This window comes from Pristiophorus japonicus, chromosome 24, assembly GCF_044704955.1.
Source record: "Pristiophorus japonicus isolate sPriJap1 chromosome 24, sPriJap1.hap1, whole genome shotgun sequence".
Taxonomy (NCBI): Eukaryota; Metazoa; Chordata; class Chondrichthyes; family Pristiophoridae; genus Pristiophorus; species Pristiophorus japonicus.
The window spans coordinates 26,698,983-26,723,964 of record NC_092000.1 but is presented as its reverse complement, the minus strand read 5'-3'; the positions used below and the strand labels follow the sequence as shown (position 1 = coordinate 26,723,964).

The window sequence follows — 24,982 nt, the reverse complement described above, 5'->3', positions numbered from 1 at the left end:
AGTATAAGCTCACATCTGTTTGCACTCTAGCAACACCTTCACTGCCTGATTTGAAGGACCTCCTTCATGGGGCATTCAGTTCTCTTGACTTCTCTTGTGACTGAAGGTGCCTTTGTGTGAAGGAGAATGGGAGTCGGTGTGTCACAGACTGATTGCCTCCAAGTGTAAGCTCACTCTTGAGCCCTGTGAATTTCTTAACCGCTTGCTTTTCCCTGTAAATACACGATCCGCCTATTTAATGAGCTCGGTGCCACTTGGAATCAGTGTGGTGGCTGCTTTCCCAGGTTTATGTTCATTCCCAAGTGGGTGGTGAGAGATCTGCAGAGTTTTTAATGTCTTCTGTCGCTGTGTGCTGGGAACTGTTTATCGAGTCAAAGCTTTTGGATGGATTTCAGTTCAAATGATCTAATTTTAGATGCCCAATGACCTCTCTAGTGATTTGCTGTGGTTGTCACTGTGATCCCCGCTGCTTTACTGAATAAACACTGCAGAAAAGTGGCTGCTATGTGGGGGCCACATGCAGGAGAGGAAAGAAGCCATTCCTTTGTCATTCTTTGCCTGCAAATTCAATCCTACTTGTGCTGCAGCACAGCTGTTCACCGGTGATTGTGTGTGTTTGTGTGTAGAAGGGAGAGGGTGAATTACTTGCATGTCTTTGTGTACGTGTGATGCTCAGCGATGCTTTTTACTGTACAGGTGTCATATAAATTAAGCTCATTCTGTTTTCTCAATTTGACTTGTGTGAGAGGCACTGATGAAGTGATGACCAATTGGGTGATAACTGAATATCGCTGATAAGAGAGGACATTGACAAAAGTTTCCATTAACGGCATTACTGGGCTGCAATACAATGTCTCCCAAATACTTTCTACAGTTTCGGGTGCTGAGAGTTTGAGTTTTATGCTGCCTGTTCATCGCGAATAAAAACAAACACTTGTGGTGGCAGGAAGTACCAGTCGGGGTCATCGGTGGTGAATCCTGCTGGATGTTGCGAAAGTAGGCGAAAGTGCGGCAAATGAGGTTACGGGGCGCAGAAGAGCCGAAGCCCCAGTGGCAGCACAGGCCAGCCCACACTGTGATATGTGTGCATCAGAGCAGATCGCCAGTCTTCCTGGTTAACCCTTGCCACTGGATAAAGGCCTAGCTCGCTCAAGCCCGTGTGGTGGCTAATGTGCAACGGTCACCACACGTTTATAAAAAAAAAAAAAAAAATCCACGCACAGGCATCTTCCACCCCCTCAATTGGAGTTCAGGACTGGAACATTGGGTCCTTCATTGAAACATCTGTGAACTCATGGAAGCAATTCATCCTCATTTGAGGGACCGCCTATGACATTTAAAAGCGATGTGATTACTTTCCTGATGGCACGGTTTGCTCCCTCTGGCCCTCAAAATTTAAATGTTTGACACATAATTTACGAAGGGAGCTTTTAATATCCAACCAATGCACAGGGACAGGGAGTTGGGCTCTCATCTAGGCTTCTGACAATACAGCACTCCCTCACTGCTGCATCAAAGTGACAGCCTCGTTTATAGAAACATAGAAAATAGGTGCAGGAGTAGGCCATTCGGCCCTTCGAGCCTGCACCACCAATCAATAAGATCATGGCTGATCATTCACCTCAGTACCCCTTTCCCGCTTTCTCGCCATACCCCTTGATCCCTTTAGCCGTAAGGGCCATATCTAACTCCCTCTTGAATATGTCCAATGAACTGACATCAACAACTCTCTGCGGCAGAGAATTCCACAGGTTAACAACTCTCTGAGTGAAGAAGTTTCTCCTCGTCTCAGTCCTAAATGGCCTACTCCTTATCCTAAGACTGTGTCCCCTGGTTCTGGACTTCCCCAACATCGGGAACATTCTTCCCGCATCTAACCTGTCAAGTCCCGTCAGAATCTTATACGTTTCTATGAGATCCCCTCTCATCCTTCTGAACTCCAGTGTATAAAGGCCCAGTTGATCCGGCCTCTCCTCATATGTCATTCCAGTCATCCCTGGAATCAGTCTGGTGAACCTTCGCTGCACTCCCTCAATAGCAAGAGCGTCCTTCCTCAGATTAGGAGACCAAAACTGAACACAATATTCCAGGTGAGGTCTCACTAAGGCCCTGTACAACTGCAGTAAGACCTCCCTGCTCCTATACTAAAAACCCCTAGCTATGAAGGCCAACATACCATTTGCCTTCTTCACTGCCTGCTGTACCTGTATGCCAACTTTCAATGACTGATGAACCATGACACCCAGGTCTCGTTGCACCTCCCCTTTTCCTAATCTGCCGCCATTCAGATAATCTGCCTGTGTGTTTTTGCCCCCAAAGTGGATAACCTCACACTTATCCACATTATACTGCATCTGCAATGCATTTGCCCACTCACCTAACCTGTCCAAGTCACATTGCAGCCTCTTAGCATCCTCCTCACAGCTCACATCGCCACCCAGTTTAGCGTCATCTGCAAATTTGGAGATATTGCACTCAATTCCTTCATCTAAATCATTAATATATATTGTAAAGAGCTGGGGTCCCAGCACTGAGCCCTGCGGCACTCCACTATGTACTCAATTTCTGGAGTGGGGCTTGAACCAACAACATTCTGATTGGGAAACAAGTATCTTACAGGTGGCACCCTTCACCTCTGAGTCAGCAGGGTGTCAGTTCAAGACCCACTCCAGTGATTTGAGCACATACATCTAGGCTGACCCTCCCAGTGTAGTGCTGAGCGCTGCACTGTCGGAGGTGCCGCCTTTCAGATGAGACGTTAAATCGAGACCCGTCAGCTCTCTCGGGGATGTATAAGATCCCATGGCCACTATTTTGAGGGGAGTTATCCTGGTGTCCTGACCAATATTTATCCCTCAATCAACCACATTAAAAAAAAATTATCGTGTCATTATCACATTGCTGTTTGTGGGAGTTTGCTGTGCGCAAATTGGCTGCCGCACTTCCTACATTACAACAGGGATTACACTTCAAAAGTAATTCATTGGCTGTAAAGCGCTTTGGAAGGGCCGGTGGTCGTGAAAGTCACTTTATAAATGCAAGTCTGTCTTTACCAACTAAACTAATGTAACACTTGACTGAAAACAATAGCTGCTGGATGGCATTACCTGGAGGTTGGGTATGAGAACGTTTGCTCATATCCATGGTTGGGTTGCAGAGGCACTCAACTGCTATTGATACTTCATGCCCACTTGGTGGATGGGGTATGGTGTGTGTCCATAATGTAGTTAGGAGGATGGTAGCAATACACTTTGTGAGTTGTATTGCTCACCATGTACAAGCTCCCCGCTGGAGTGGAACTAAACTACAGAACCAGTGGAAACCTGTTCAACCTTAGGCGCCTCTAGGCCAGATCCAAGACTGTACTATCCTCTGTCGAGCTACAGTACGCGGATGACACTTGCGTCTGCGCACATTCAGAGGCTGAACTCTAAGTCATAGTCAACATCTTCACCGAGGCGTACGAAAGCATAGGACTTGCACTAAATATTCGTAAGACAAAGGTCCTCCACCAACCTGACCCCGCCACACAGCACTGCTCCCCCACCCTCAATCATCAAGATCCGCAGCACGGCCCTAGAGAATATGGACCCCTTTCCATACTTCGGGAGCCTATTATCAGCAAGGGCAGATATCAAAGACGAGGTTCAACACCGCCTCCAGTGCACCAGCGCAGCCTTCAGCCGCCTGAGGAAGATGAGGCCCTCAAATCTGGCACCAAGCTTAATGGTCTACAGGACTGTAGTGATACCCGCCCTCCTGCATGGCTCAGAGACGTGGACCATATACAGTAGACACCTCAAAGCACTGGAGAAATATCATCAATGATGTCTCCGCAAGATCTGACAAATCCTCAGAGGATAGACACACCAACATCCCCAGCATCGAAACACTGACCACACTCGACCAGCTCCGTTGGGCGGGCCACATTGTCTGCATGCCTGACACAAGACTCCTAAAGCAAGCGCCCTACTCTGAACTCCTACACGGCAAGTGAGCCCCAGGTGGGCAGAGGAAATGTTTCAAGGACACCCTCAAAGCCTCCTTGATAAAATGCAACATCCCCACCGACACCTGGGAGTCCTTGGCCAAAGATCGCCCTAAGTGGAGGAAGAGCATCCGGGAGGGCGCTGAGCACCTGGAGTCTCGTCGACAAGAGATTGCTGAAAGCAAGAACAGGCAGCAGAAAGAGCATGCGGCAAACCAGTCCCACCCACTCTTTCTGCCAACGGCTGTCCCACCTGTGACAGAGACTGTAATTCCCATATTGGACTGTTCAGTCACCTAAGAACTAACTTTTAGAGTGGAAGCAAGTCTTCCTTGATTTCGAGGGACTGCCTATGATACTTTTGAGATGCTCCTGATGACTGCTGTCTATCTAGTGAGAACATCAGAATCGCACTTGTCAGTTGACTAATACGAACTGGCGATTGTCCTCCTTGCTGGGGAGGTCAGATAAGCAGGGTCATTTTGAGTTTGATGTGCATCCACCTCATGATGGGAGATTGAACCAAGTCATGCCCCTCTATGGCTGACTCGGTAATCCAGTACCTGAGTCCTTGGGCCTCCCGGGCACTACTGATGATTGGCTACCCAGCCTGTAAGTCTGGGATTCTTCCTATTGCGCTCCAAATAAACCCTGCAAGCCAGTGCCGTAACTGGGAGGGTGGTCCTGGCTCGACGAGCAGCGGGAAGCTTGCTAGTGCAATATGCTGATAGGCTGTGGTTGTGCACAATCTCCCAGGTGATTAAGGTGGTCCCTACCGGGAGAGAATGGGCACTCCGTATCATTCAAACAGAAACTCTATACCTATGTGGCTTTCACAGCATATTAGTTCGGAGACTTTTGAACGTGGGGCTGAGTCTCCAACTGTGTCAACTGGCTGACTGAAGAAAATCACGAGTGAGCCTATACCTTGGGTGTCGGTAGATTGTTCGACCGTGAAGCATCACTGTCGAGCCTAATCCTGTTCTCGTGCAGTGTGCACACTTTCTAGCAGGGAGCACCGGGGTAGCATTCAGGACCGGGAACTCTGGCTTATTTTCTTACGCTTGTCGGAAGCGAGTTGAGAATTGCTGTCACACCCCGTCTGTCAATCTAACTAAAGATCAGCGAACTCATCACAGACCACAGCTTTTCAGATCTAGATATCGCTTAACTATATCTGTGCTATCAGGGGAGCTCTGCATTTTTTAAATAATTAATCAATACCATCAAAAATTTTCTTTATAAAAGTTGTAGCTAAAAGTGCGATTTTCCTACTGATAATGGCAAATATAATACTGTTCTCAAGGGCTTTCTCATTTTTTGGCGCTGACACGATGCTCCGAAATGGTCTCCTGCCATGCTGTAAATTTCTATGATTCCAGTGCTCCTTGTGCCAATTGTCCGTTGCCGTTAGGTGTTTTGTAGGTTGATGCCAGAGAATGTCCTAATGTTCCAGTCTTTTAACATTACAACCTTCCTATTGTCTGTGCACGATGCAACAATTTACTAACCTTGCTAAAGAGACATGAATATTTGTAGCGCTGTATACACCCAGCACCTTGCATCGCATCAGTAAACCGCTCTGATCTGAAGGGAGCTATGTGGACTGTAAAGGAAATTAGTCATCCTGCTATTAATGCTGGGAATGGAGCATTGATTGCCCCAGTTCTGTATACATAGATTTAATATTTATTTCATTGTATCATTGTATCTCATTGCTGCTTGTGAGACTTTGCTGTGTGCAAATTGGCTGCAACATTTTCCTATGTTACGACAGTAACTGCACTTTTTAATATAAAGTACTTAATTGGCTGTAAAGATCTTTGAGATGTCCTGAGGTCATGAAAGATCCTATGTAAATGTAAGTTCCTTTCATTGTGACATTGTGGTGACCCAGAGCTCCCCTGTGCTAAATGACAATTAGAACAGAATCCCAGAAAAAACTGCCATGATGCCTCTGCAAGGACAATTGCACCTGATCTGACTAGAATTCCCTCTGTAAATCAAAATTAACTCTTGAATCTAGCAAATTGCTTTAATTACCATGAGGCTTCCTTTTATTTATTTTATTCGTAGCCAATCTTTCCAATTCTTTGTCAAATCAAAAACGCCAGAGGTCACCTTGCACACATCAAGGATCACTCTGCGCCAATGCTCTTAGCCAAAAGGCCGAGAGCCACTGCACCGTTCCTGAAAGTACTGCAATACCAGGTTCGTGCCATGGAGGTGGATGGGTCAGCAACCCCACACACCTCCGTGGAGGTGGATGGGTCAATCCACCCCACCCACCACCTATTTCCAAAAAACATAGGAGAACCACCTTCCTGATCCAGGGAGAACCACTTTGGGGTCATGGTTATTCCCTTGTCAGGTCAGTTACGCATGATCTTAGCCAAAAGGCCGAGAAGCGATATCTTTTATAGGGGATATATGATCAGCAGGTGTTGTGAATGCGTGAGGTTGGAGGTTTAATTGGAGTACCAGTGTCTCCATGTGGGTTCGAAGTTCACTGTGCCTCCAGGTGCACTGGGTCAAGGTGCACTGGGTCAAGGTTCAGTGTGTGTCCGGGTGCTCCAGGTCAAGGTTCAGTGTGTGTCCAGGTTCACTGGGTGTCCGGGTGCACTGGGTTCGAGGTTCAGTTGCTGTGTGATGCAATGGTTGAATTAGGTTCGGATTGACATTGGTGTATAGGATGTTAAATGATTGTCAGCAATGAGCATAGTTGTGTATTGCTAACCACTATCTCCGGAAGCCAAGCTTCTGGTATTCCTTCTGTGTGAAGAGTTCTGGGCATGTCATAAATCTTCATTGTACAAGCAAATATGAAGTATTTATGGGATTTCAAAAGATAAACGGTTTTGAAGTTAATTTTGTTCCATCTGGCGTTGCCCTGCCCGAGGTGCTGGGTTAATCAGTGTTACCTTCCTTCTGACTGTGTGTGAGCTGCAGTTCACCATGTGGTGCAGCAATTGTAGCCTGCTCTGAAATCAGAATGTGACTGTGGTTTGCCAGTGGAGTACTGTGCAAAAATCCAGGTGCACACACACTTCTGTGTATTTGAATGGGATCCAACGTGGCTCAAAGGACAGACGGGGTGATTTCAAATCAAAAATTGTTGCTTTAATTCACTGGTACCGCATACATTGGAAATTGTAATTATTACTCACTCACACCAACGCACTGAAGCATCACCATAATCTAACACTTTGTTGGTCTCTGTAACTATGACAATCTTGGCTTAACAGTGAAGCGATCTGCATTCTGTTTTGTGTCATTCTTCTTGGCTCGTGCCACATCCGTGACATTAACGACAGAGACTATTTGTCAATTCCAAAATGCCACATCCAGCCAATCCTTGTTTAGTTTCATTCCCATTTATCGGAATCTGCACTTAAATTGTCAGTCCTGAAGGCCAGGAGCTTTGTGAAGCGGGATAGTTGCCCAAAGGCAATTTTAATATATTTCTCCTCTTGTATTGCAGTGAAAGATTTCTTAGAGAAAGCGAAAGAGGAGTTCTTAGAAAAATGGGAGTCCCCAACACAGGTAGGTCACAAATGTCCTTCGAGAGCCCGATATAGGTAGGTTGCACACCTGCAATAATCCAGCCATCCATTGATGCACAATAATCACATTAAATTGGATTGATATGTTGTCTGTTGCGATGCGGCAGAGAGTTGGGGAATAGTGGCAGTTTTTACTGGCTGTACTTGTCATCAAATCTTCCTCTGACTGCTTATTGGCCTGCGCTGTTATTCTGTGGGAACTATTACGGACCTCCTCCTGACAGAATTTAGAAGAATTTCACCATAGAGTCTGTGTAGCCCAGAAAGGCAGCAATGTTGTTGTGCAATTTGTACGATTAAAAGTCTCCGCCTGGAAATTCCTACCACCCTGCTCTGCTGCTAGAAATGAGCCCAGGCGAGACTTCCGTCCACCTATCGGGCCACGCTGACGATCCCATCTCAGGGACAGGGCATTTGCACAATAGGGGAGGGCTACGATACCATTAATAGGAACATAGAAGCTTACAGCGCAAAAGGAGGCCACCTCGGCCCATCGTGTCTGCACGGCCCTTGGTCAGCAGCCCTAAAGGTTACATGTAAACCTATGAATAATGGCGGAAAGGGAAAGAGCACCCAGCCCAACCAGTCCACCTCACCACAACTGCGACACCCCTTGTACTGAAACATTCTACACTCCACCCCAACCGGAGCCATGTGATCTCCTGGGAGAGGCAAAAACCAGATTAAAAACCCAAGCTAATTTAGGGAGAAAAAAAATCTGGGAAAATTTCTCTCCGAGCCATCCAGGCGATCGAAACTAGTCCAGGAGATCACCCTGGCCGTATTCTATTCCCTGCAGTACTTACCATTATATCTGCGCCGTCCAACAAAAGGTCATCCAGTCTAATCCCAATTACAAGCTCTAGATCCATAAACCCTGCAGGTTACGGCAATTCCAAGTGCCCATCCAATCGTCTCTTAAAAGTGGTGAGGGTTTCTGCATCCACCACTCTTCCAGGCAGCGAGTTACAGATCCCCACAACCCTCTGCGTAAAGCAGCCCCCCCCCCCCTCAAATCCCCTCTAAACCTTCCACCAACCACCTTATCACTATGCCCCCTCGTAATAGACCCTTACTATCCACTATGTCCAGGCCCCTCAATATTTTGTACACCTCAATGAGGTCTCTTCTCAACCTCCTCTATTTCAATGAGAACAAACCCAGCCTATCCAATCTGTCCTTATAACTAAGATTCTCCATTCCAGGCAGCATCCTAGTAAATCTCCTCTGCACCCTCTCTAATGCAATTACATCCTTCCTATAATATGGCGACCAGAATGCCGCTACTCGGGCAGTTGCCTTGTGGAGCACTGGGATTTTGGAGTGCTCCTTCTTTCTTCTTAGGTCGTCCCCCGGAGTCGAGGATGACTTGCTTCCACACTAACATGAGTTCTAAGGTGACTGATGAGACCAATCTACAGTCTCTGTCACAGGTGGGGCAGATAGTGGATGGAGGGACGGGTGGATGGGGTGCTTGATTTGTCGTACGCTCCTTCCGCTGTTTGTGCTTGGCTTCCGCGTGCTCCTGGTGAAGAGACTCCATGCCATGGTACCATGCCACCTGTTGGGGACGCAGCACAGTCTCAAAGGAAAATAAATTGAAGCGCTTGCTATTCCCTGGTTTTTGTGCTGCTCTCGCAATGGCAAGCGATTTCTCGATCAATTGGCGTCAGGATATGACTGTGGCCACCCAATTTATAACTGTTAAAGAAGAGGAGAAGATTTGCATTTATATTGGCCGTTCATGACTTTCAGACAGTGCAGTCACTGTTGCAATGTCGGGAAACTCGGCATAGCAATGATTTACATGACCAGATAATTTTTTTGGTGATGTTGGTTGAGGAATAAATATTGGCCAGGACACCGGGGAACTCCCGTGCACTTTCAATATTGCCCTGGGATCTTTTACATCCACCTGAGAGGGCAGGTGGGGCCCTGGTTTAACGTCTTGTCAAAAAGCAGCGTCTCCAACAATGCAACGCTCCCTCAGTACTGCACTGCACAGTCTCTGACCTGGGCTTGAACTTTCTGATGGGTGAGAGTGCATTCGCTGAACCAAGGCTGACAGAGTAAGTAGTGCTGCATTCACACTAGCTCTGTTGGTCTCTTGGTTTCTTTACTGAGCAGAGCTGACAGGATTTCCTGGGAAGCTCGACATCCCATCAGTGATAAAAGGAGCGCGTCTCGCCCTTCAGAAATTTGGAAACTAAGCAGAAAGCAGCACAAACTTGTTCAGCCCTGAATTCCTCCCCCTCCTACCCAGAGTAAACCACTTCTGTACCGGTAATGGTCTCTAATTCCTGGGCTCTTGTGTCTATAGTGCGTCTGTCATGTCACACCTGAAAGTGTGACTTCTGACTATAGTCACCTCACCATGTTAACTGTAAAAAAATCACGATGAGCTCAAATAGCCACTTATCTATTGTTTTTTTTTTTGTTCGTTTGAGATGTAGGCGTCGCTGGCAAGGCCGGCATTTATTGCCCATTCCTAATCGCCCTTGAGACGGTGATCGTGAGCTGCTGCCTTGAACCGCTGCGGTCCGTGTGGTGAAGGTGCTCCCTCAGTGCTGTTAGGGAGGGAGTTCCAGGATTTTGACCCAGCGGCAATGAAAGAATGGCCGATAGATTCCCAAGTCAGGATGGTGTGTGACTTGGAGGGGAACATGGAGGTGGTGGTGTTCCCATGCGCCTGCTGCCCTTGTCCAGAGGTCACGGGTTTGAAAGCTGCTGCCGAAGAAACCTTGGCGCGTTGCTGAAGTGCATCCTGTAGATGGTACATTCAATCAAATAACAATTAAATAAATGGGGAAAAAAAATCAAAATTACTATAAGGAACAAATTACAGCTTGAAAACTGAGCTATCAAATGCCGTAATTATTTTTCAAAGCTACTATTCAATAATCAAATTACGCCCCATTTTTCTCTTTTACTCGAGTCAGTAAAAATAACATTTATTAAAAAATTCAAGTTCTGGTTTTTTTAAAAATCACTAAACGTACCCATAAAATTGATCATTTAATATTAGAAATGCCTCCAAGTGCTGGGAATCTCACGCTGCTGTGCATGTATACATGCGCATGACACAATGAGCTATACCAACTACGAGGCAGTAGAACCCAAGAACATACACTAAGAATTAGGAGCAGGAGTAGGCCATTCAGTCACTCGAGCCTGCTCCACCATTCAATAAGATCACGGCTGATCATCTATCTCAACTCCACTTTCCTGAACTGTCCCCATATCCCTTGATTCCCTTCATATCCAAGAATCTATCCACCGCTTTCTTGAACATACTCAACAACTGAGCCTCCACAGCCCTCTGGGGTAGAGAATTCCAAAGATTCACCACCCTCTGAAGAAGTTTCTCCTCATCTCAGTCTTAAATGGCCAACCCCTTATTCTGAGACTCTGCCCCCTGGTTCTAGACTCCCCAGCCAGGGGGAAGATCCTCCCTGTATCTATGCTGTCGAGCCCTGTAAGAATTTTGTATGTTTCAATGAAATCACCTCTCGTTCTTCTAAACTCTAGAGAATATAGTTCAGCCACCAAAGAACTCGCCAGGAGTGGAAGCAAGTCTTCCTCAATTCTGAGGGACTGCCTATGATGAGTCTACTCAATATAGAGACTTCACAAATTATGAAAAATATAATTTTTTTCAGCTTTTTGCATAGTTTTAAGGCATTAAATAACAATTGAGTGCCAACAGTGTTGTTTGGGATGTTTTTCTGTTGCTGAGAGGGACTGATATTTGCACTGGAGCCAGAGGGACTGTTTATGAGGCATCTTGTTTCTGACCTCGGATATAGCCGAGGTTAGTCAGACGGGCAGGCCCCAACCAATGCCAGTGATCACCCAGTCAACTGCTGCTCATTGGAGATTTGACTCTGGCAAAAACCTCCGAGTAGTCCTACATTCACTGCCTCCTCAGTAAGAACTACAAATCCCCTGTAGGGTCAGGGAAGAAAAAATACATTTTATATTTGCTTAAATAAGGAGGAGAAAGGCTGTGAGACGAATAGGCAAATCTTAAGTAAGTACTGCAAATCCAGCATGGGAGATAGAGAAAACTACATTTAATTAAAATCCTCTAACGTAATAAGAAGTACAAAAGTTTGCCGTGTGGTTGATAGTGAGGAAGAAATCTGTAGACTGCAGGAAGGTATCGATGGCTGGTCAGCTGGACAGAAAAGTGGCAAATGGAATTCAATCCGGAGAAGTGTGAGGTAATGCATTTGGGATGGCTAACAAGGCAAGGAAATACATTACAAATACATAGGATACTGAGAAGTGTAGAGGAACAGAGTGCATGTCCACAGATCCCTGAAGGTAGCAGAACAGGTAGTTAAGGCATATGGGATACTTTCCTTTATTAGCCGAGGCATAGGATATAAGAGCAGGGAGGTTATGCTTGAACTGTATAAAACACTAGTTAGGCCACAGCTGGAGTACTGCATGCAGTTCTGCTCACCGCATTACAGGAAAGATGTGATTGCACTAGAGAGGGTACAGAGGAGGTTTCCAAGGATGTTGCCTGAACTGGAGAATTTTAGCTATGGGGAAAGATTGGATAGGCTGGGATTGTTTTCTTTGGAACAGAGGAGTCTGAGGGGAGATTTAATTGAGGTGCATAAAATTTTGAGGGGCCTAGATAGGTAGGACCTATTTCCCTTAGCAGAGAGGCCAATAACTAGGGGGCATAGATTGAAAGTAGTTGGTAGAAGGATTAGAGGGGAGTTGAGGAGAACTTTTCTCACAGAGGGTGTTGAGGGTCTGGAACTCACTGCCTGAAAGGGTGGTAGAGGCAGAAACCCTCACCACATTTAAAAAGTACCTGGATGTGCACCTGAAGTGTCGTAACCTACAGGACTATAGACCAAGAGCCGGAAAGTGGGATTAGGTTGGATAACTCTTTGTCGACGGGCATGGAATCAATGAGCCGAATGGCAGCCTCCTGTGCCGTAAATAGCTATGATTCTAAGCAGGTATATCTGGCATTTATTTCATGTCATTTACACTTCAGGTGTCATACTGCAAATTTCTGTTTCACGCTATAAAGAAACAAAGGTAGTCATTTGGAATGCGTAGAGAAAGCCTCCAGAGCGAAAAAATAAAGATTCTGAATGTCCACAGCCTCAAATGACCAATCACACAATTAAAGAAAGGCGAGAATTGTGACCTGCAGTCTGAACAGCATTTAAACAGTGTTTACCTCTCGCCTCCGAGTCAGAAGGTTGTGGGTTCAAGACCCGCGCCAGAGACTTGAGCACAAAGATCTCGGCTGACATTCCAGTGCAGTGCTGAGGGAGAGCTACACCGTCAGAGGTGCTGTCTTTTGGATGCGACGTTAAACCGAGACCCCGTCTGCCCCCTCAGATGGATGTAAAAGATCCCATGGCACTATTTGAAAAAGAGCAGGGGAGTTAACCCTGGTGACCTGGGCCAATATTTATCCCTCAACCAACCTCACAAACAAATTATCTGGTCATTATCACAATGCTGTTTCTTGGAGCTTGATTTGTATAAATTGGCTGCCGTGTTTCCCACATTACAACAGTGACTACGCTCCAAAAGTATTTCCATCGACTGTAAAAGCGCATTGCGACGTCCTGAGGTCATGCTCGGCACTTTTTTAATGCAAGTTTATCTTTTTTTAAGGTATAAAACTTGTCCTTATAAAAGGTGACTTATTATTAGAAATGCATAGGACATTCACGAGTACATATAGAAATTATAAAGTAATGCAGGTTCAATACAGTCTAGATGTGGCACTTTGTTACAAAATGTGACCAGGTTCTTGTTATTTACTGACCTGTAATGGACCTGAGGAAATTACAAGCAGAAATGACTACCATTACCTGGATTCCCACAGGGAGCACTTGAGCGGTAGTCATAAGGGGACAGGCCAGGTTAGCAACTGAATAACACAAACAGATCTCAGGTTCCCCATGAGCAACCTCACACGCGATCTGCTAGTATTTCTTAATGTGAATAACACGGAGGGGGTTGGGGGGGGGGGGGGGGTTTGAAGAGGGGAAGAACAACCAAAGCGTTTGCATCTTGAGCAAGATTTGTAAAGTGATAAGTGAGTAGTGATACAAATATTATGGGGCAGATTTTCCTATTCCTTAGGCTATTGCATTGCCTGGGCACAGGGAATGATGGGCAGGAAGAGCGTGTGCCTGTAAGGGAGCCAATTTTCTGGCCATTGTGGGCATATGCTTCTCTTCCCTGCCCCCACCCCCCCCCCGATTTTCCTGTATTTGCCGCCCCTATATCTTTAATTTCAGTAACATTGATATAGATCCTTTCATGTAGTGAAACATCCCAAGGCGCTTCACAGGAGTATTATGAGACGAAAACATTCGACACCGAGCCTCATGGCAAATTAGGGCAGGAACAGTTAGGTTTTAAGGAGCGTCTTGAAGGAGGAAAGAGAGTTAGCGAAGCGGAGAGGTTTAGGCAGGGAATTCCAGAGCTTAGGGTCCAGGCAACAGAAGGCATGGCTGCCAATGGCTGAGCGATTATAATCAGGGATGCTCAAGAGGGCAGAATTAGAGGAGTGCAGGCATCTCGGTGGGGTGGGTGGGGGTGGGGGGGGTGGTAAGCCATACAACATATTTAATTGGCCATGTGATATATAATCTCAGCAAACATGCTATATCACCATTGCATTTGCACTGCAGCAGGATTGCAGTAAACTTCAAAGTCCACACTCCAGATCCTAGACTACAATTAATCAATACCACGGACATCTACTGCTGTCGATAGCCAGTGGCAATATCTAGCTTGGCGTTGGACTGTGTTGTTTATCGGTGACCTGTTTTGAGGAATGTTGTTTCGTAGCAGTGAGCTGGCGCAGTCAGTAAACAGGAGGTGGTCACTAAAGTGCAATCCGCTCCTTCAACAGCAAATGTTATTTTATGCTGTCCGCATTTAAAAATGTCCATTTGCATGAAGTGCTGACCTGTCTCCATTGCCACAGGGAATGTGGTACAAGGAAGTGGGTGGAAGTGCAGGGGCAGAGCTTGCAGTGACAGCTGTGGGTCAGTGGGTAGCACACTCGCCTGAGTCAGAAGGTTGTGGGTTCAAGACCCACTCCAGGGACTTGAGCAGAAAAATATCTAGGCAGAGGTGCCATCTTTCAGATGCGATGATGTTAAACCGGGGCCCCATCTGCCCTCAAGTGGATGTAAAAGATCCCATGGCACTATTTCGGAGAAGAATAGGGGAGTTATCCCTGGTGTCCTGGCCAATATTTATCCCTCAATCAACATCATCATCATAGGCGGTCCCTCGAACGAGGATGACTTGCTTCCACGAGTTCACAGATGTTTCGATGAAGGACCCAATATTCCAGTCCTGAACTCCAATTGAGGGGGTGGAAGATGCCTGTGCGTGGATTTTTTTAACGTGTGGTGACCGTTGCACACCAGCCACCACACGGGCTTGTTAGAGCTCGGTCTTTATCCAGTGGCAAGGATTAACCAGGATGACTGGAGACCAGCTCTGCTACACCGACCTAGTGCGCACACATATCGCAGTGTGGGCTGGCCCGTGCTGCCCCTGGACCCTCGTCTCTTCTGGGCCCCGTACCCTCATCTGTCGCACCTCCACCACGATCTCTCACCGCTCCTCCGCCATAAATATTCACCGCATTTCGCCACAAACACTCGCCGCTCATCCGCCCCGATCTTCCCACTCCTCTGTACCAGGGCCCTGCCGAAGTTCCTGCCCACGCTCCAAAACGGTGACCAGGGTTTTGATGACGTCATCCAGTCGCCCATCTCAAAATCATCGCACACTTGGAGCAGCTTGCGCTGCAGCACAATCAGCATAACAAAACAGATTATCTGGTCATTATCACATTGCTGTTTGTGGGAGCTGCTTGTATGCAAATTGGCTGCCGCGTGGGGGGGGGGTGGGTACTTCATTGGCTGTAAAGCACTTTGAGATGTCCAATGGTCATGAAAGGCGCACTATAAATGCAAGTTTTCTTTTCATGTAGCATGCAGGCAACAATGGGCACATTTTATTCATTATCCTTTCTTGTAGAAGCACAAAGAAACTGATGAGACTCCCATTTCTATATATATATTGTATTTATGTGAAAGGTTACTGCGACTGCAGTCGTATTTTTGTTTGTTTAGCTGGGTGTTCCTATGAATTGGGATTGTTGTCGAATTGTTTGAGCTCAGCAAGTCAAATAAGACATGCCACAGAATTGTTTGCATGGAGGTACCGCCCTGAGATTGGCCAATAGGAAGTTCCTTTGAAGAGGGAATTATGAAATGTGTTTGAATGCCTCACCACCACCTGAAAAGGAAGTGAACAGATCAGCCTACTGTGGCTTTGAAGGTTATCTAGTAAAATAGCGCAGGAAAAAACCTCAACAAACGGCAGCCGAAGCTTTAAAACTAACATCAAGTTAGAAGGGTGAACGCCCTGAGGCTCAATAGCAACAAGAGATTGGGGTGTAAACCTTTCTGTTCCAAGTGAGTCAAATGGTGACTTGTCGCCATCTGCTGACCCGTCCGATTTTCCAGGGTTGGCATGGCTGACGAAGTGTGCGCAAGCTCTCAGACCACATTGGGCCTGGCATTCTCAGCTCACCAGAGATTATTCATTGGTAACTACTACAGACCGCCAGTACAATGTGATCAGGATGGGTGGGGGTGCTTTGGCCAAATGAGGAAGGTTGTGGAATGCCGCTATGTGTCTGCCATGGCTCAGTGGGCAGCACTCAGTGGGAGTAGAAGGTTGTGGGTTCAAGTCCCACTCCAGAGACTTGAGCACAAAAAAAATCTAGGCTGACACTCCAGTGCAGTGCTGAGGGAGCGCTGCACTGTCAGAGGTACCATCTTTCGGATGAAACATTAAACCGAGGTACCGTCTGCCCTCAGGTGGACGTAAAAGATCCCATGGCAGTATTTCGAAGAAGAGTAGGGGAGTTCTGGTAAAAAATAATCCTTCAACCAACATAACAAAAAAAAAACAGATTATCTGGTCATTATTAAATTGCTGTTTGTGGAGCTTGCTGTGTGCAAATTGGCTGCCGTGTTTCCTACATTACAACAGTGACTACACTCCAAAATTATTTCATTGGCTGTAAAGTGCTTTGAGATGTCCAGTGGTCATGAAAGGAGCTATACAAATTCAAGTCTGTCTCTTTATGCACCGCATTGCAGCACTGGAGCTGCGCATGGATTCACTCTGGAGCATCCGCGATGCTGAGGATGTCGTGAATAGCACGTTGTGAGTTGGTCACACCACAGGTAAAGGTTACAAAGGCAGATAGGGAATGGGTGACCATCAGGCAGAGCAGGGGTAGGAAGGTAGTGCAGGGGGGTCCCCTGTGGTCATCTCCCTCCAAAACAGATATACCGCTTTGGGTACTGTTGGGGGAGATGGCCCATCAGGGGAAGGCAGCAGCAGCCAAGTGCATGGCACCATGGGTGGCTCTGCTGCACAAGAGGGTAGGAAAAAGAGTGGGAGAGCTATAGTGGTAGGGGATTCTATTGTAAGGGGAAGAGAGAGGTGCTTCTGCGGCCGCAATCGAGACTCCAGGATGGTATGTTGCCTCCCTGATGCAAGGGTCTCTGAGCAGCTGTAGGGCATTCTCGAGGGGGAGGGTGAACAGCCACTTGTCGTGGTGCATATAGGGACCAACGATATAGGTAAAAAACAGGATGAGGTCCTACAGCTGAACTTGGGGAGTTAGGAGTTAAATTGAAAAGTAGGATCTCAAAGGTAGTAATCTCAGGATTGCTACCAGTGCCACGTGCTAGTCAGAGTAGAAATAGCAGGATAGTTAAGATGAATATGTGACTTGAGGAATGGTGCAAGAGGGAGGGATTCAAATTCCTGGGACATTGGAACTGATTCTGGGGGAGGTGGGATCAGTACAAACCGGATGGTCTGCACCTGGGCAGGACCGGAACCGATGTCCTAGGGGCAGTGTTTGCTAGTGCTGTTGGGGAGGGTTTAAACTAATATGGCAGGGGGATGGGAATCTATGCAGGGAGACAGGGAAGTAAAATGAGGGCAGAAGCAAAAGGTAGAAAGGAGACGAGGAAAAGTGGAGGGCAGAGAAATAAAATGCAAAAATCAAAAGGGCCACATTACAACATAATTCTAAAAGGACAAAGACTGTCGAAAAAACAAGCCTGAAGGTTCTGTGTCTCAATGCGAGGAGCATTCATAATAAGGTGGATGAATTAACTGCGCAGATAGCTGTTAACGGATATGATGTAATTGGGATTATGGAGACATGGCTCCAGGGTGACTACGGCTGGGAACTCAACATCCGAGGGTATTCAATATTCAGGAAGGATAGACAGAAAGGAAAAGCAGGTGGGGTAGCGTTGCTGGTTAAAGAGGAGATTAACGCAATAGTAAGGAAGGACATTAGCATGGATGAGGTGGAATCTGTATGGGTAGAGCTGCGGAACACCAAAGGGCAGAAACCGCTAGTGGGAGTTGTGTACAGACCACCAAACAGTAGTAGCGAGGTTGGGGATGGCATCAAACAGGAAATTAGGGATGCGTGCAGGGTACAGTAGTTATCATGGGTGACCTTTAATCTACATATAGATTGGGCTAACCAAACTAGTAGCAATACGGTGGAGGAGGATTTTCTGGAGTGTACAAGGGATGGTTTTCTAGACCATTATGTCGAGGAACCAACTAGAGAGCTGGCCATCCTAGACTGGGTGATGTGTAATGAGAGAGGATTATTCAGCAATCTTGTTGTGTGAAACCCCTTGGGGAAGAGTTACCGTAATATGGTAGAATTTTTCATTAAGATGGAGAGTGACACAGTTAATTCAGCAACTAGGGTCCTGAACTTAAAGAAAGGTAACTTCAATGGTATGAGATGTGAATTGGCTAGGATAGACTGGCAAATGATACTTAAAGGATTGACGGTGGATAGGCAATGGCAGACATTTAAAGATCACATGGATGAACTTCAACAATTGTACATCCCTGTCTGGAGTAAAAATAAAACGGGGAAGGTGGCTCAACCGTGGCTAACAAGGGAAATTAGGGATAGTGTTAAATCCAAGAAAGAGGCATATAAATTGGCCAGAAAAAGCAGCAAACCTGAGGACTGGGAGAAATTTAGAATTCAGCAGAGGAGGACAAACGGTTTAATTAGGAGGGGAAAAATAGAGTCCGAGAGTAAGCTTGTAGGGAACATAAAAACTGACTGCAAAAGTTTCGATAGATATGTGAAGAGAAAAAGATTAGTGAAGACAAATGTAGGTCCCTTGCAGTCAGAATCAGATGAATTTATAATGGGGAACAAAGAAATGGCAGACCAAATACTTTGGTTCTGTCTTCAGTAAGGAAGACACAAATAACTTTCTAGAAATATTAGGGGACTGAGGGTCTAGCGAGAAGGAGGAACTGAAGGAAATCCTTATTAGTCAGGAAATTGTGATGGGGGTGAAGGCCGATAAATCCCCAGGGCCTGATCGTCTGCATCCCAGAGTACTTAAGGAAGTGGCCCTAGAAATAGTGGATGCATTTGTGGTCATTTTCCAGATTTCTATAGACTCTGGATCAGTTCCTATGGATTGGAGGGTAGCTAATGTAACCCCACTTTTTAAAAAAGGAGGGAGAGAGAAAACAGGGAATTATAGACCGGTTAGCCTGACATCGGTAGTGGGGAAAATGTTGGAATCAATTTATTAAAGATGTAATAGCAGCGCATTTGGAAAGCAGTGACCGGATCAGTTCAAGTCAGCATGGATTTATGAAAGGGAAATCATGCTTGACAAATCTTCTAGAATTTTTTGAGGATGTAACGAGTAGAGTGGACAAGGGAGAACCAGTGGATGTGGTGTATTTGGACTTTCAAAAGGCTTTTGACAAGGTCGCACACAAGAGATTAGTGTGCAAAATTAAAGCACATGGTATTGGGGGTAATGTACTGACGTGGATAGAGAACTCGTTGGCAGACAGGAAGCAAAGAGTAGGAATAAACTGGTCCTTTTCAGAATGGCAGGCAGTGACTAGTGGGGTACCGCAAGGTTCAGTGCTGGGACCCCAGCTCTTTACAATATATATTAATGATTTGGACGAAGGAATTGAATGTAATAACTCCAAGTTTGCAGATGACACTAAGCTGAGTGGCAGTGTGAGCTGTGAGGAGGATGCTAAGAGGGTGACTTGGACAGGTTAGGTGAGTGGGCAAATGCATGGCAGATGCAGTATAATGTGGATAAATGTGAGGTTATCCACTTTGGTAGCAAAAACAGGAAGGCAGAATATTAGCTGAATGGTGGCAGATTAGGAAAAGAGGAGGTGCAACGAGATCTGGGTGTCATGATACATCAGTCATTGAAAGTTGACATGCAGGTTCAGCAGGCGGGGAAGAAGGCAAATGGCATGTTGGCCTTCATAGTGAGAGGATTTGAGTATAGGAGCAGGGAGGTCTTACTGCAGTTGTACAGAGTCTTGGTGAGTACACCTTGAGTACAGTTTTGGTCTCCTAATCTGAGGAAGGACATTCTTGCTATTGAGGGAGTGCAGCGAAGGTTCACCAGGCTGATTCCCGGGATGGCAGGACTGACATATGAAGAAAGACTGGATCGACTCGGCTTATATTCACTCGACTTTAGAAGAATGAGAGGGGATATCATAGAAACATATAAAATTCTGATGGGATTGGACAGTTTAGATGCAGGAAGAACCAGGGGTCACAGTCTTAAGGATAAGGGGTCAGCCATTTTGGACCGAGATGAGGAGAAACTTCTTCACTCAGAGAATTGTGAACCTGTGGAATTCTGACCCGCAGGAAGTTGCTGAGGCCAGTTCGTTAGATATATTCAAAAGGGAGTTAAATATGGCCCTTACGGCTAAAGGGATCAAGGGGGTTATGGAGAGAAAGCAGGAAAGGGGTACTGAGGTGAATGATCAGCCATGATCTTATTGAATGGTGGTGCAGGCTCGAAGGGCCGAATAGCCTACTCCTGCACTTATTTTCTATGTTTCTATGTTACACAACGACAACTAGCAGAGATCTGATCCGGGGCCTCACCTTTTCACTGCCCACCTGTTGAGGGAAACACCTGTATGTTTTGGGTGGCAGCCAACAGTTTTTCACTCGGCTCCCATATGACAAAGAGGTGTTGATCATGGAGTGGTAGGTGTCTGACATAATCCCACTTGTCAGTAATGGAGCGAGAAGTCCACAACTTCAAACAACCTGCTTTCCCAGCAAGGCACAATCAGAAGTATGGTAGAATACTCTCCACTTGTCTGGATGAGTGCAGCTCCAACAGCACTCAAGAAACTCAACACCATCCAGGACAAAGCAGCCCGCTTGATTGCCACCCCATCCACCACCTTCAACATTCACTCCCTCCACCACCGGCGCACCGTGTACCATCTACAAGATGCACTGCAGCAATTGACCACAACTTCTTCAGCAGCACCTCCCAAACCTGTGACCTCTACCACCTAGAGGGACAAGGGCAGCAGGTGCACGGGAACTCCACCACCTCCAAGTTCCCCACCCAAGTCACACACCATCCTGACTTGGAAATATATCGCCGTTCCTTCATCGTCACTGGGTCAAAATCCTGGAACTCTCTCCCTAACAGCACTGTGGGGATACCTTTACCACACGGACTGCAGCGGTTCAAGAAGGCGGCTCACCACCTTCTCAAGGGGCAATTAGGGATGGGCAATAAATGCTGGCATTGCCAGTGACGCCCACATCCTATGAACGAGTATAAAAAAAAAAGCATAAGTAAAGGGGAATCCCCATTGGGAAAACTCATTGTTCCAATATTATTGATGTACCTAAAATGGCATTGCGAAAGCACTTGGAGAAAAGCCTCCTGGGCAACTGGGAAACAGAAAACAAGCAAAGAAAGGGGCTCAGAAATAGCCTCCAAACGCTGCTACATATCTTGCTGTAAGACTTTGTTAATGCACGTCGGTGAAATAGTCCACCTCAACAGCCCCGGTCACCCATTTTATTTGGGCAGGTGGATGACTGAATGCTATAATGGCATAAAAACTAGCCTCTAAATTGCGTCTTTGGAGCCTGCTTTCAGTGTAACCTTGTGCCAGTACAAAATGAAACTGAAAAATTTATGTGGTAATAAATCAATGGAAATCTGGCATAACTGTTCTCTATCCATTATTCCAATTAGTTACACCCACTTTGTGGCTATTAATTGTCTAACCAATTGGAAAAGATCCCCTTCAGTGTGTGTTGGGACTTGCATTTATATAGCATTTTATCCTGTTGACACATATTAAAGTGCCGTGCACAATCAATTACTTTGAGCACTGTGACGTTCCGCGATGGCAACATTCCACAAAATGAATCATCAGTTAATCTGCCTTTTTTTGCTGAAGATGTTGGGTTGAGGGAGGAATGTTTGCTGGGACACTGAGAACTCCCTGCTCCTTCTTGAAGAGTGCCACGGGTTCTTTTAACATTCACCTAAATCAATGAAACGGGCAGATGGGCCCCAGCTGTAACTTCTCAATTGAAGGATGACATCTCTGACAATGCAACACTCCCTCAGCTGATGATGATTCTGGCAGCAGAGATAGACAGGCGTTTGATGTGTGCAACAATCAAGCGGGTTTCTTGAGACCAGAAAAGAAGCAGATTCTCATGGTGTCTAAATAATTAGCTGGATTTCAGGAGCAGAAGATACACTGGATTTTGTTTAGCTATCCGCCAGAACTTGTAGTAATGTGTAAATTTCAGTTTGAGACATGGATCCATCAGGCCATCGATCCAAATATCACTCTAGGACTTGCACACACGTGCTAAGTTGAGATTTCAGTATGTTACTGAGGGAGTGTTGCACTGTTGGATGTACTGTCTTTCGAATGATGCAATGGGCGGTAAATTGCGGCGGCTTTGGTGCGTACAATGTGCGCGCGTGCCCGAAGAGGCTCTGCAAGTTCCGGGTTTAGGTGCGCAAAGCGCATGTGCCTAAATCTGGCACTTACGACCTGTCAAAATGTTTGGCAGGTCTAACGCATCCCCGGGAGAAGGGCCTTCGCGGGCGGAGAGTTGCCCAACTCTTGCCCAGTGAATGTCATTCAAACTTTTACGCCTGGTAAAACCAGGTGTAAGGCTTGCTTTTACTAGCGTTAGAGTTTTAAAAGATATAAAAGTTAGTGCTAAAATTAAATTTTTCTATTAAAAATCCTGTCCATTAAAGTATGTTTATTTTTAACCCTATTAAAACATTTTCAAAATTTTTGTCCTAAAACATTTAGTTGAATTCAATTTCAATTAATTTTAAATATGTGAGGTGTTTTTTTATTTATTAGCCTGGAAACTCCAGCCTCCTGGATCCGTACGGAGTGTGTACGGACCTGAGAAGGCATCGGAAAAGCTGGTTTTCAACGCACAATGCGCATGTGCTGAAAACCGGCTTTTCCGATATGTCAAGCTGGAGCTTGACAAATCCAGTGCATATCGGGAGCCAGGACATTTGCAAGGGCAAGATTGTGGGATTTACCCATATCATACCCAGCAAATGACCTCAAAACTTTTGCGCCTGATAAAAAGCAGGCTCATAACCCATTTTTACAGGCGTAAGAGTTTTAAAACATACAAAAATATAATTAAATTAAATTAGAAAAATCATTTTATTAATAAACCCTGCCCACTGAGATTTATTTTTAACCCTAATTACAAAACTTTAAAAACAAATCGGAAAAATATATTTTTTTTTCTAAGACATTTATTAACTTTATTTTCAATTAATTTTAATGGTGAGGTGTGTTTTTTATTTTTTGTGTTTAGTGTGTTGGTTTTTTTTTCTCATTAATAGCAATGAGAACTCGTAGATACGGAGTTCTCATTGCTATTAATGAGAAAGCCATGGAATACTGTACCTGATTGGTTGTGCAGTCACACATGACTGCACCGTCTCCGTGGGAATCAGGAGGATGGGAGCGCACTTTGCAGCGCGGGAAGAGAAGGCCTCCCCACCAGAATCCCACGCTCCTCCTGGACCACCAGGTAAATTCGTAGAAATTTTTCAGGTCGGAGGCATCCGCCCGCAAGAAGCCTCTGACCCCAATTTCTGGACCAGAGTTCTGTGTTTTTGGGGCTATTCTCATTGATAGTAATGGAAGCTCGTACAAACGGAACTCATCATTGCTATCAATGAGAATACTACGTTGTGATTGGTGGTCCAGGCCCACGTGATCCCAGGATGCCCGTAATCTCCTGGGATGCGTGGGCTTCTGTGCCATATTTCACATCTAGGCCTCTGACAGGAAGTGTTCGTTCCTCCGGGACCACCAGGTACATTTGTTTTTAAAAAAAAAAAAAAAAATTCGGATGGAGGCATCCACCCATGGGAAGCAGCCGACTGCAAGTTTTGGCTCATTAAAAACAGAGATCTCGTATGCATGTCCAGGTGGATATAAATGGTCCCATGATGCGATTCGAAGTTTTTTTGGTGTCCTGCCCGACATTTATCCCTCGATGTACAATTCAGAAACAGATTAACTGGCAAATGATCTCCTTGGCCTTTTGAGCGATTTTGCTGTGTTTGCTCACAGAACAACAATGACTACACTTCCAAAGTACTTCATTGGGTGTAAAGTGCTTTCGTATATCCTGAGGTTGGAAAGCGCTCTATATAAATCCAAATTATTTTTCTTTCCAACATGGAGTACGATGCACATCATCTGGGCTGTATTTGTAAACTTCATATCATCTGAAGAACAGATTTCAGAGCTACGAGGCGAAGGTTAAGGAAAATTAATTTGGAAATCAGACACAAAATAAAAAAATGGGATGGGCTTGAAGAAAAAAAGACTTGGATTGATATAGCGCCTTTCACGATCACTGGACATTTCAAAGCGCTTTGCAGCCAATGAAGTACTTTTGGAGTGTCGTCACTGTTGCAATGTGGGAAACGTGGCAGCTAATTTGTGCACAACAAGCTCCCACAAACAGCAATGTGATAATGACCTGAAAATCTATTTTTTTTGGTTAAGGCTCTTGTACAGGATAAGAATAGAAAGTATGTTCTGTTGGAAACCACAGCAGGATGCAGAGTACGGGTGAATTAATAAGCAGGTTGGAGGAGACTTCAAAACAAAAGAAGGAATACTTTGAGATATAAGAAATCAAAATCTAGGGAGGATTGAATTCATAGAAAAGGCAACTAAAGATAGCTAAAGAAGGTATAAGAAAATGTCAGCAAGAAATAGACATGTCACAGAGGCCATAGAAGAGTTTCGCAATTGCTAATAAATATTCCATAGTGTTTCCCACAGTTAGTCAGTGATTATAATATAAGAACATAAGAAATAGGAGCAGGAGTAGGCCATTTGGCCCCTCGAGCCTGCTCCGGTATTCAATAAGATCATGGCTGATCTGATCATGGACTCAGCTCCACTTCCCTGCCTGCTTCCCATAACCCTTTATTCC

At 45.6% G+C, this 24,982-nt stretch overlaps 1 protein-coding gene and 1 non-coding gene across 5 annotated transcripts in view; one reads left to right on the top strand and one right to left on the bottom strand.

Annotated features, from left to right (window-relative positions):
• The window catches only part of LOC139237985 (cAMP-dependent protein kinase catalytic subunit alpha-like), a 217,238-nt gene that overhangs the window by 145,243 nt on the left and 47,013 nt on the right, over positions 1–24,982 (top strand). For 3 of the 4 annotated variants that reach the window (XM_070867358.1, XM_070867357.1, XM_070867359.1), the window contains exon 2: positions 7,470–7,531. The exons of the other annotated variant lie outside the window; for it this stretch is intronic. In XM_070867358.1, coding sequence (XP_070723459.1) covers positions 7,470–7,531 — 62 coding nt within the window. The remainder of the gene's footprint in view (positions 1–7,469; positions 7,532–24,982) is intronic. 4 annotated transcript variants of the gene reach the window in all.
• Positions 6,204–6,400, bottom strand: LOC139238045 (U2 spliceosomal RNA). Its single transcript, XR_011588558.1, has one exon. It is a non-coding gene; the product is annotated as a U2 spliceosomal RNA (small nuclear RNA).